The 12853-nt window shown below is 41.9% G+C and overlaps 1 protein-coding gene across 1 annotated transcript in view; it reads left to right on the top strand.

Moving 5' to 3' along the window:
- shank2a (SH3 and multiple ankyrin repeat domains 2a) overlaps positions 1-12853 on the top strand; it is a gene marked incomplete at both ends in the record, with an annotated part of 136275 nt that overhangs the window by 65806 nt on the left and 57616 nt on the right. Inside the window, 2 exons of the mRNA XM_083995006.1 lie at positions 6702-6841; positions 8828-8941. Coding sequence (XP_083851132.1) covers positions 6702-6841; positions 8828-8941 — 254 coding nt within the window. The remainder of the gene's footprint in view (positions 1-6701; positions 6842-8827; positions 8942-12853) is intronic.

Raw genomic sequence — 12853 nt, 5'->3', positions numbered from 1 at the left:
GAATAATGGATGTTAGATGTCAGATATTAGAGTTGTATTCTGCTTGTAGGTAAAGAGGTCCATTTGACTTTAACCCTGTATCGGTAACCCTTTACTTGAATACGAGTTCATAAAACTGACATAACACTGTCATAACCATGACATAACACCTGTCATAAACATCAATTAATACTTATGACAGTTGTTGTTAAGTGTCATTCGGTAAGTTATGTCACTTTTGATGCAAAGTTGACATTGAGATGTACTTGAGATGAGAACTTGACATAATTTTAAAAATTTTGGCAATTAGGTCTGCTATGATAGGTTATGTTATCTTTATGTCAAGTTCTCATAACAAGTACATCTCAAACAATGTCAACTTTGCATCAAAAGTGACATAACTTACCGAATGACACTTAACGACAGCTGTCATAAGTATTCAATGATGTTTATGACAGGTGTCATGTTATAGTTATGACAGTGTTATGTCAAGTAAAGTGTTACCCCAGTATCTGTCTGCGTCTATCAGATCCAGTAACGTCAGTCTAGACCACCTCCACATTTGATTTGGCCTCTGATTACATGTGCTGTAATATGTTTGTTTTTCCTGATCCAGACCCCAGGCATGTTAATAGCAGGTGTGTGTGAGGCCCTCTGTCTGAGTGTGTGTTTGTCATGATCTCAGTTCCCTGCAGTTACAATGCTTAACATGTAAATTGTTCACCGTACTGTATCGGACCATGTGTGTCTTTACTGTAACGTTGCGACCCCCTACCCCCCCATCTCCCTCCCTCCTCTATCCCTCTGCCTCCTTGTCTCGGGTGATCATCCAATAATAGCACAAATTATGCACAGCTGGTATTAATCAACAATGTCTAATTAGCACCTCAAAGCCACCTCGGTAATTGCCAAAAAAAAAAAAAAAAAAAGCATGAGGGAAAACATGGCCGCCCATTTCAGTGGGTACCTGCTGGTGATGTTTGAGGCCGTGTTCAGTTAAAAGTGAATGTGAAGTGGTTTAGAAGGAAACGTTTCTCCCACATCGTTACACCCAAATGATGTTTGATGTTTCCCTGCATGAGAAGAATCTTTCACAAATTTGCAGTATGGTAGTCTTTCAGTTTTCACAATAAAAGCACAGAAAACAGGAAGGACATCTCAGCATGGGTTTAGAGATGACAAAGTCATACAGAATTTGCATCAGGGACTTTTGAAGCAGGTTTTTCTAATTTAGGACTCAATCCATAGAGACAAAACTGAGGACACCTCTGTTGTTTTTATTTTGACCATTCCTTTGTTTTGAGTTATTACATTAGGCTACTATTAAAGCATTGAACTTCCAATGCTGAGGTTTCTGTGGTGGAGTTCATTGATAGCAAAGGTAGAGGAGGCCTGAGAAATAGATTTCTGTTATTTCTTCTCATTTAATTCACTCCTTGGAAATAGAACATCATCCTCTGACTTCTGCAGTGTTTGATGCATTTTTATCATCACTGCATCAACGCAGTGTCGATACCAGGAATAAATCAACTGTTAGCTGTTTGATTAACGGAAAGCATTTAATGTAATCTTGGGTGACATTCAAAATTTAATTTCTCACTGCAGTCCAGCCTAAATGTTATCACACAATAATATTATATGTTGTTTCTGTTAACAATACATAATTATTCATCATTTGTATCATTGATTATTATTGAATTATATTCAAATTAGATTTTGATATTTTATGTTTCAGATGTTTTTGTTATTGTCAGATATTATCAAGTGTTAGCCCAAAAACGTAATATTTAGACACTGTCATTGGAAGCTCATGCTTGTCGTTGATGTGTGGGCTGTTGGAGTCCCCTGCCACCGCCCTGTAAAGACAAGTGCCTTTCATAAAATGTAAATTCAGATGGTTGTATTGTGCCCACAAGTTTCTGTATCATGGTTTTGAAGCTGAGAGTGAGGTGCAGTCTGACTCAGCCCCCGTCACTCCACCCTTAACTCTCCATATGCCACGTTTCCACTACGCGGTGCCAGCTTAACTTGACTTGGCTTGACTCAACTCAACTTGCCCTTTTTGGGTTTCCATCAGGTAAAAATACCTGAATCTGGTACCACTTTGGCCGAGGTTCGAAAACGGGTGAAAAGGGACTAAAAGGTGACACTGATGCAGACCACTGATCGAGAATCGGCACTGTGTGATTGCGTCATCATCAATTCATGCATGGAAGATGTTTTAAAGCAGAAGTGAGTGATATATTTGTGTTAATATAAGTCTTAAATAGTTATATCTTCCGACAGCAATCACTTACATAGAGTGTTTGGACTGAAACACGGGTCTCTCAGTCCCTCTGCTCTGCTCTGAGCCGAGGAGAAAACATTTATCGTATCCTACAGTTTTTATCCAATGAGGAGAGAGAACGGCATGCAGGGCTGTGTGTGCAGCCAAGGAACGCCGTGAATGTGGTGACGTAGGGACGAGGACTGTTATGGTGCGTTCAAGGAAACTCGTATTTTTCCGACCGTGAAGTGGTACCAGTTCGATCTGGTACGAGTTCACCGGTCGGAAGTTACGAGTGGCCGTTATAGTGACTTTCACCGGTAAAACAGGTCGGAAAAACACGAGTGGGTTGCCTGAAACGCTACAAAGTCGTAAGTTGTGACTTGAAGCTGTAATTTACGATTTCAAAAGCCTGCCTGGAACGCAGCATTAGCGAAAACGACCGGACCACTCACTTCTGCTTTAATTCCCGCTGTAGAGCTGTTAATATGTCACTTTATTAAGTTTTGATATTTTTTCAGGTGAGAAAGTAACCCCAATATTTGATCCCCAATTTGCTCCAACATTTTTAGAGATGGGGCGGTGCGTGGCGCAGTGGTTAAGGCGGCCGCCCCATGTAGAGGCTACAGTCCTCAACGCAGGCGTCCCCTGTTCGAATCCCGCGTCAGGCAGACCTTTCATTCCCCCTCTCTCTGCTTCCCCTTTTCCTGTCTATCTCACTGTGCTATCAAATAAAAAGGCAAAATCGCCCCCCAAAAAAAACAAACATTTTTAGAGATGTGAAGAGCCGCCTATGGGATCAGCCAGCCAGGACCGGTCATCTCAGAGGCTAGCAGCCGGTCTGCTGAGATCAGTCTATATTAAATGTCATTTTATTTTATTAAAGCAGATATCAGCTTCACGGCCGTTTCGGCTAATGCTGCGTTCAAGGCAGGCTTTTGAAACCGTAAGTTACAGCTTCAAGTCACAACTACGACTTGGTAGCGTTCCAGGTAACCCGTAGCTCGTGTTTTTACCATCCTGTTGTCTGTGAAAGTTCCCTATAACGGCCACTCGTAACTTCCGACCCGTGAACTCGTACCAGATCGAACTGGTATGACTTCACAGGAAGGAAAAACACAAAGTACGAGTTTCTTTGAACGCACCATGAGTTAGCAGCCCCCGCCCTTGTCAGGCATCAATTGGTCCTCGTGCTACGTCACCACATTCACGCGCATCCCTTGGCTGCACACACAGCCCTTCATGCCGTTCTCTCTCCTCATTGGATAACACTTGTATCCCACAAGGAAAATTTTCTCCTCGGGTTACAGCAGAGCAGAGTGACGGAGAGACTCGTGTTTAGGCTGAAATACTTCATGTAAGTGATTGCTGACGGAAAATAGGACTATTTAGGACTTATATTAACAAAAACATTCCACTGATATCTGCTTTAAGTGGCATCGCTATGACGACCAGCTACTCCATAGCACTATCCTGCAATGGAAACGACCTCCAGAATAGTAGCTACCTGGTCGAGTCTAATCAAGCTGATACCATGTAGTGGAAACCTTAACCAAATGCAAACTGGTGAGAATTTGCTGAAGAGACCAAAACTGTGTGTGCACCAGGCTGGAAACACATTTCAGGTGTAAAGTTGGACATTTTAACATGGGAGTCTATTGGGACTGACTCACTGTTGGAGAGACACTCAAGTGGTCAGGAGAGGAACTGTAGCTTCTGGTTCTTCACTGCCTCATATTTCAGCTTTGGAGGTTGATGCTTGATGTTTCTATAGTTCATCTGTTTTTAGCATCTGGTTGCACATACTGTCACATTAACAGGAGACAGCATGCACAGTCAGTGTCAACCACGTGCTAAAGATTTAAACTGATGAAAACTTAATTAAAAGCTGTAGATGTGACACCAGTGGGGGAAAAAGAATCATTACAAGAAAAAAGCAGAGTGATCTACAGCAATGCCCTCACAGAGTCAGAGGGAGCAGGATTGTACTCTGGGGTCTTGTTTACCAAAGGACATCAAACACTGGAGCTTGTCAAACTGCTGCGTTGGGACATCACAGGTTCACGTCTCTCTGTGGTGCAGAGCGAAGCTGCAGGTTTGTCCGTGGCTTTCCCTTGGAAAATGTGCGAGCAGTCTCACTAGGTATTGAATGGGGTTAGCTCTCCAAAGGCCCGTGAAGGTTTGAGGAGGAGCGCAGTCTACAGGACAAGGTGACCCACTTACTTGAAAAAACCATTTCCTTCCTCTCTCTCTCTCTCTCTCTCTCTCTCTCTCTCTCTCTCTCTCTCTCTCTCTCTCTCTTTCTCTCAATCCTTCACTTCTGCAATCCATTCCCTTCTTCCTCTTTAATAATCTCCTATTTTTTCCTGCGCTGTGGTTTTATCTCTCAAACTTCACACTTTAAGAAGAAGAAAAAAACGAGAATATGATTAAACGTTTACCGCTAAAAGAATTGATGAAATTAGTTGATTTAAAGCTTCTAATGAAGACTGGCGATTTTTGACCTGAACTGTGTCCTTGCGGCTCCATCTCAGATAAAAGGATGTGAAGAAGTCTGTCAGTATTCATTGTGTGCATTCACTTAGCTTAATTATTAATCAATTGAGACACATTTATTTATATTAAATCAAATTTAGAGCGTTTTTAAAATAAGGTTTTTGTCAGGTTAGCTCACCTTCAACCAGTCAATCACTGTGAAAATCTTCAGTAGATTTAGTGTTAGTAGTTTTTATTCAGTCAACAAACATTACAGAATAAATAGAAACAATACGGGCAGAAAAAAATATAAATGCACTATTTGCCTGCCTGTACTTTCATTCTTTTCTAATCAATCTGCCCAGCAAAAAGAAAAGAACCGTGCTCACAACCTCCGACACAGCTCTGTTGAAACAACCAGTTGAAAACCAAAAGGAAATTACACATTTTAAATTTATATTATCATTGTTGCATATTCAAATATTATCCAAAGAAACACATGTCCTTTTATGTTGCAAACATTTGTCCACTAACTTACACTAACTTAACTGACACCCCTTGGATCACATTTATTACCCTGTACTGACTAAAAACCTTTTGTAGCCAACACAACCTGTGACTCACTGTTATTAGGCTCTGAACATTATTTACAATAATTTATTATAATTTATTATAATGTCCTAAATTGACTAATTTCATAGCATGCACATTTTGAAATAGTGGATAAGTGTGATCACAGTCACCAACCTGTTTATTAATATGTATGTAGTAAGTATGTCTCTTGTAGTAAGAGAGTTGGGCCCCTCCCCCCACCCACATTCACCTCCAAACAGTGAGTTGTACAGGCTCTATATGGGAAAGTAAGCAGTAATTTAAATATACATTTAATTTAATGTATAACGAATTACTATAGACTTGCTGTGATATAATTTATAATTGTTTCAATGTTTTTTTTCCTTCTCTTCGATGCCATGTTTTATTTCCCTCTCCTTCCATCTGTTGTGTTGTTGTTATGAAGGATGACCACTAAGAGGTGCTACATCATCACATCAGAAGCTACAACGAGCTCCACTGTTGTCAAAATGAATGAGGGGCCATTTGTTATGATGCTGCTTTTTATATCTATTTTACACACACACACATAGACACACACACACACACATACCCATACACATATAAAAACAGCATCAGGCTGTTTATGCAGACTCAGACTCAGCTCAGGGTTCATGTACCTCGTCATCCTCTGGTTTTCTGCCGTCATAATTTGGCATTTTGATATTTTCCTCCTTCATTGTCGCTCCTACTCGCGGGTCGCTCCCTGTGTGGTCTATACCGTGTCCTCCCGTCTCCTACCCAGAAGCCTTTGCGCTCTGTGGGTCAGAGCCAGCCCATATTCTGCCCCACTTACTCCTGCAAGACACGTGCCTGCTGGCCTCTGAATATCTGCTCTGCATAATGGGTTTGTGTGTGTGCACACACGCATGTGTGTAAGTATATCCATATGCATGAGTTCAGTGCATGTGTGTGTGTTTGTGTGTGTGTGTGTGTGTGTGTGTGTGTGTGTGTGTGTCAGCGGTTGTGGGAATGTGTGTGGTTGTGTCAGCCTCTGCTGTTGATGGTAATTTGGGGAAGCTCATGATGTTCTTTTCTTATTGTTTTAAACTGTCAAATGTATTTATTGAAGATGTGGAGCTGGTCATCGTTTGAAATGTTGTTTCACCTTCACTGTTTTACACACTTTTCCCAGGCTGAGTCACAAAGTCATATTATTTTACAATGCAGGTTTTATTAATGCTCTACTTGACTCCTGCATAATTTAACTTAAAATTATTTTGCAGTAACCAAACTACTGATTTAGTTGTTTTTGTTTGGTTAAAGGTTATGAGCCTAATTGTGCTTTAACCCCAGTTCTGACCAGAAGTTTCTGTCTGTCTTTCTCTCTGTTTCTCTATGCCTCTCTCTCTGTCTCTCTCTCTCTCAGCCCTAGCAGTCATGGCGAGGCAGTAGGCACTAGGAGGAAGCTGTACAGTGCAGTTCCTGGGAGACATTTTGCAGTGGTTCGTCCATACACCGCTCAGGCCGAGGGAGAGATCAACCTCTACAAGAGCGACAGGGTCAAAGGTGAGTCCAGTGTCTTTGCTCTTCCATCTGCAGCACACACTAAGACTTTACTAGCATGTGTGACCCTGCAACACAACACAAAAATCCCAACATCACAGTGGAGTACAGTACTTGACTGTGTAAGATAAGATAAGATAATATTATCCCTAATTGGGGAAATTTACAGCAAAAATAAGAGTACAAAAACAAAAGAATAAAACTATAGGAAAACATATGTATTTCAGAAATCAAGCTAATCAAAACACAGAATTCTTAATAAACACAAAACTAAGGAGAGTGTGACATTAATATGAAAAGTGCAAGATTATTATGGACTATTAATGGGTTAGTTGATGCATTCATGTGGAAGCATCATTTTAATGCCGCAGCTGGTAAAGATGAGACCAATTTAATTCTATCCACAGCTGATCACTTATTCGTTAATTAATTAGCAATTTTTATTTTGTGTATGTAGCAAAGTAGTAAAATAAAGCACCGCTGACCCCGACCTGAGAATGTGAAACAGAAATTCACGAAGGATGAAAAGTAGAAAGTAAGCCTAAGGTGTTATGTGCAGCGGAACACTGTTCAGACCCACAAACCTTATCTTGAACCTCAAAGTTTCCAAAGTTACAAAACACAAATGAATGAATTTTGAGGAAATGCATGTAAAATTAGTTTTTTGAGTTTTTTTTTTCCATTTCAAGGCTTAAAAACATCTGAATATTTCACTCTGTGAGAAACGTCACAGCTTCAGTGAGCTGGAAGAAGATGACACAGAATTCACAGCATGTGATAGTGACTGTGGGAGAAGATACAGTTTTCCATATTTAAAGCTCCGTGTTTCCTCTTCTCTGGGGTTTTATTTGAAGTGCTGATCCATAAGAAAATATAAAAAACCATCTCAGCGTAGTCTTCCATCCCCTCTCTCGGGTTTCTCTCTGGAGCTCTAGTAACAACAGGTCGGTGTCAGCCAATCAGGAGGCTCCGAGCGTTTCCTTTTATTGGCTGATTTTCTGAGTGATTCAATAAAAATAGAGCAGGTTTCAGGTAAAACAAATCCTGCAAGTGTTGGATGGTCGGACCAGGTGGGCGGGGCTTAGTGACTGCTTTGTTTTGACATCACAAAGTCACAGCTGGGTTTAAAGCTCAGTTCTTTGGACCGAGGCTTTGATACTTTCACAGTATTAATATAGAACCCAGACCTGTTTTATAATCACACTAGAAATACACATTTAACTTTACACTGTGTATGAGCTTTAATATAAACATCTACCTTTTATACTCGGTGGAGCTTTGATGAACACGTCTTTATGCTTTATGGCCTGTTTGTACTATGAACCTTTGAAGCTGCTTAAGGGGAAGAAACCTGTTTGTAGACGAATTCAAATCAGAATGAAACAAACCATGACTGTACAAAATTCCTTCATTTATTCTTTCATAGGCGTAAAATCTGCAGATAATGTGTTGTCAGGTTTCATCATTGTGAAGATGCAAGTAGAATCAGCTAATTAACAAACAGATGTTTATCTACATCAAACTGTAAACAAATGTCCAGATGTTGGCAGCAGAGCCTCTTCATTTCCACGCAGGCTGATGTTTGATTTCTTGAGGAAGTTTTTTTTTTTTTTTTTTTTTACTGAGTCTCTGAGCTCTGTCAACATCTCCAGCAGCAGCTGAGGCCTCCTGCAGCTCACACTGTTAAGTGGTGACATTTTATCAGAGCCTCAAACAAATTTGTGACTGTGACTTTGTGACGGTTAATAGTGTGACCCATTCATCAGCTATGTGGTGAAGATTGTCACAGTCTTGTACTCCAGTATTTTAAGCACCTAGCTGTCAAGTTGCACCAGCAGATATCTTTTTACCGAATATTCAAATGTGGCATTTAAATGTAAAAAGTGCTTTTAATGATCTCTGCGGACGCTCTGTTCTTTTCTTTCATTGTCTTACTCTGAGACTAATGTCATTTGTCTTCCTTCTCCGCTCTCTCTCCCATTGGTCCAGTTCTGAGCATCGGAGAGGGGGGTTTCTGGGAGGGCAGCGCCCGTGGCCAGGTGGGCTGGTTTCCAGCCGACTGTGTGGAGGAGATCCCGGCCAAGACCAGCGATGAAAGGAGCTGTAAGTCTAATCACTTGGGGCTGTGTGTCGGTGGGAGGTGGGACATTGACTTATGTAGGACACGCACCGTTTGCCTTCACCCCAGTTTTGAGAAGAGAGAGGAGGGAGGCGGATGCAAAGAGTGGAAGCTGAGGCTAAAATGCTGCAGGTTCCTAAGGCGCTGTGATGGCACGTGGCCTCTTTCTCTCCAGTGCATGAGCTGCATGTGTCTCTCTCTCTCTCTCTCCCTGTCTCTTTCTGCCTCCCCAGGCTGTGGTGCACAAAGCTAAGCACTACGCTGCCCTGCTAACTCAGCTGTGCTCTAATGTCCTCTGGGTGCAGGCTAATGAACATATCACGGCACGCTCCGTCCCCCACAAACATCACATTTTTCCCTGTCCTTGCACTCTCTCTCTCTCTCTGTCTCTGTGCTGAGCGGTGTCAGAGCAGGTTTTTAGAAAAGACCCCTCTTCCCTCTGTCTGTCATCCCCTCTTCCCCAGTCCACAGTCATCTTCATCCTCTGGTATTCTGTTCTCTGACAGTGTTTAATTATTGACATTATCACAAAGTACAGTGTTGCTGGAGTAGCCTCCCCCACACCCACCCGCTCTCTCTTAGTCTTCCCTGCTCTGAGGAGAATGTCAGCGGTGATAGAGGCAGATGGGGAGCAACTTGTTCTTTTTTGTGTTTGGCTGTTTGCCCTCTTCTGGGTGGCTTATTCTAAAGCCTCACCCAAGGCCATTGGCACGGGGGAGCTCCTCTCACACTGTGTCACATCCAAATTGCCCCCAGGTCTGCCTGCAAAGAAAGGCTGTCAAAAAATGGGAACACAGTATGGTGGCTCGCAGAGGCCCGTTCAAAGGCGGCCTTGGCCAAGGCCACAGGCCACAAGAGTGTGTGCGTGTGTGTGAGAGAGTATGCCGCAGTCGGATGGGCGGTGAAGGACCCGTGTGAGGCTGAGCGGTGGCAGCTGAGGTGTGAATGACTTCCATGTGACAGGTTGTGATCAGAAATGTGGTTTGGAGCCGTAGTTTAGATTTTCACCATCACTTCACCATCCACACATCATCCAGGTGTGTAGCAGGAGGTGTGTTAAAGCCCCAGTCTGTAACTTATTTGGCTTTTTATTAGTAAAAATCAAATATTGCTTTCATAAATCTGTATTTCACTGAAGTCGAATCACACCCGCATTCAAATGAAAGCTTTCTCGTACCTTAGAATGAGTTGTTACAAGTCGTTACAAATACATAAGTGGGCCAAGCACCGAACCGAGGCATCGCCATTTTTTACGTTCAGTGGCAGCGTGACCGTAGGTAACCAGTGCCACAGAAACTCACCGGAGCTGTCGGCTCGGGGAGAAAGTTTTCCAGGTAGCGCCTGTTAAAACTGTCACCACTGTGTAGTGTGAGGAAGGACGGAGGCACTGATGCATTCAGGTGCAGTCAGGCAGACGGCCGTCGGCAAACCAACTGGATGTCATCATTTTATTCGATGAGAGAAAGGCGGTAAAACGTGGGTCAGGTAAACAATACGACATCACCATGACAAGAATACGTTCAGATATGCAACCGCACCGCTAGATGGGGGGTAATTCCTACATATTATACCTTTAAGAGTTGGTATCTGCAAATACTGTGAGTGGAAGGAAGAAAAAAACAACAGATACAGAAGTAATTATTCAAGTTTAAGATGTTTATCTTCCTTATCTCCCTATGTAAGTCTGCAACTTATCTGGGTTTTATGTTTTACCTTTCCCCCTCATGCACACACAAACACACACAATGATTTAACTTAAACACTTTCAGCATTTAATCCCTCTCATTCAGTAGATCATGTGATGCGGCAGGATTAAGTCCTGCTTAGACACACTTTGTTAGGGTTCAGGTTTGGACCCAAGAGAGTTGAAGAGCTACGCATGTAGGAAAGAGCCAAGGAAACTCTCTCTCTCTCACACACACACACACACACACACACACACACACACACACACACACACACACACACACACACACACACACACACACACACACACACACACACACACACACACACAAACACAGCTCAGTGGTAGTGTCAGGGGGCTTTGGTCTCTCAGACCAGAAAGCAAGCACTGCAGGTTTAAGTGAATGCTTTAATGTGTGTAACTGAGCTGATAGTGAACCCAAAACAGGATCTTGACTGTAGCAGTGACATGGACATTTTTATTTTTTTATTTTTAGCAGCATTACAAAAACAATCAATCAAAACAAGCGAGAACATACATAGCAAGAGCAAGGTAGCAAAAAGACAATGACAATGAATGCAATAAAAGAGACCCTAAAAGTGCAACACAATTTGAAAGCTAAGAGTCACAAGTGCAACTGGTGACTAATAGTCCAGAAAGAGATTTTTTAAATCCAGAAAGAGGGATGAGAGATCCCATCCTCATCCTGACTTGCTTCCAATAAGTGTACCTGGACTGTACAAGTGTTATCATTGGGCCTCCTGTAACCAAATATGCTCACTGGAAAATAAAGTCTGCATGTGGAACCAAAGACACAGCTACAAAACGCAGCCGCAACGGAGAAGAACAGTTTCCTTTCAACTGCCAGGCAGTGATGAAGAGCATTCTGAGAAAGAAGAGTCCTCCTCATCCAGTTTTTTAGGCACCAGATCCAAAAGAAACAACAGATCACAAGGACAGCAAAGCGCAAGACCAGAAGAGGCAGAGGCAGGTCAATCAAGAGCTCTAAGTTGACCAACTCTTTGCATCTGAGATAAAAAATGGATTACAACTTGACAAAAGAAGAAACAAAGGCATTAAAATGTCTGTCAGCTAATGAAAACATCATAATTAAAATAGCTGATGAAGGTGGAGCTGTAGTGGTTTGGGGCAGAGATCAATACATCACAGAGGCCATGAGACAGCTGGATAACCTTGAGTACTATGAACCTTTATTGTCGAACCCAATAGAACAAATGACTGAACTTAATGGAAATACTTTTGCATGCTAAAAATGAAGAATGGATTTCACAAAAAGAGCATGATTTCCTGCTTTATAACAGCCCAAGAATTCCCTAATTTTATTTGCTTCCTACACAAGAACTTAGAGAACCAACCAGGAAGACCAGTAATCAGTGGAAATGAATCAATTACAGAACCAGCTTCTTGATTTGTTGATTTCTTTATTAAAGGGGACCTATTATGCTCCTTTTTGCACCAACTAAAATAGTTCCTGGGTGTCTTAAAGACATGTCTGTGACGTGCTTCGGTCAAAATACCCCAAAGATCAAACATCACAGCATTTTCAAAAACAGGGCTCTGCAAAACGGTCTGTTTCAGTGGCCCCTCCCTTTAAATGCAAATGAACCACTCCCTCAGCATTGCGTTACCATGACGATGTCTACTACTAGTACCTATACTGATTTGGCCAAAATGTAGTATGCAAACAAAAGCTAAATCTGCAGTAGGCAAATTGCCAGATCTCCAGTATGTATCTGACCAGTCTACATTGTGTAATGAAATGTGCCCATGACCTAGTCTCACCCTAACCAAAGATGGTATAGAGTAGTCTTTGCCATGTAGGCTACTGTAACAATGTAACATGTAATATAAAAATGCAAAAATAAATATATAAAATAAATTAAAAATATATGCAGAATGGTCAGTTAATTGTAAAACAGTTATTTATTGATGTAAATGTGGTGATTTGTGCACATAGACTACAGCAGCACTGCTCCTCTCCTCCTCCTTCTCACAGCTTCACTTTTCATTCAAACTAATTCAACTGCCACAAGATTTCATCAATGAGACCAACATTCTGCTAAATAGACTAACCACACGGCGGTAAACGTCTAAAAAACCCGCGGGTATGTTTATTAGCGATGGTTTTCTCTACCGCGATGAGCACGGACGCCTGCCCGGCCAAGGAGGCCTGCAGACGGGCTCTGCC

The sequence above is a fragment of the Trachurus trachurus genome (assembly GCF_905171665.1).
Source record: "Trachurus trachurus genome assembly, chromosome: 3".
NCBI lineage: Eukaryota > Metazoa > Chordata > Actinopteri > Carangiformes > Carangidae > Trachurus > Trachurus trachurus.
The sequence above is the reverse complement of the archived record's forward strand: the minus strand, read 5'-3'. Positions and strand labels throughout refer to the sequence as shown.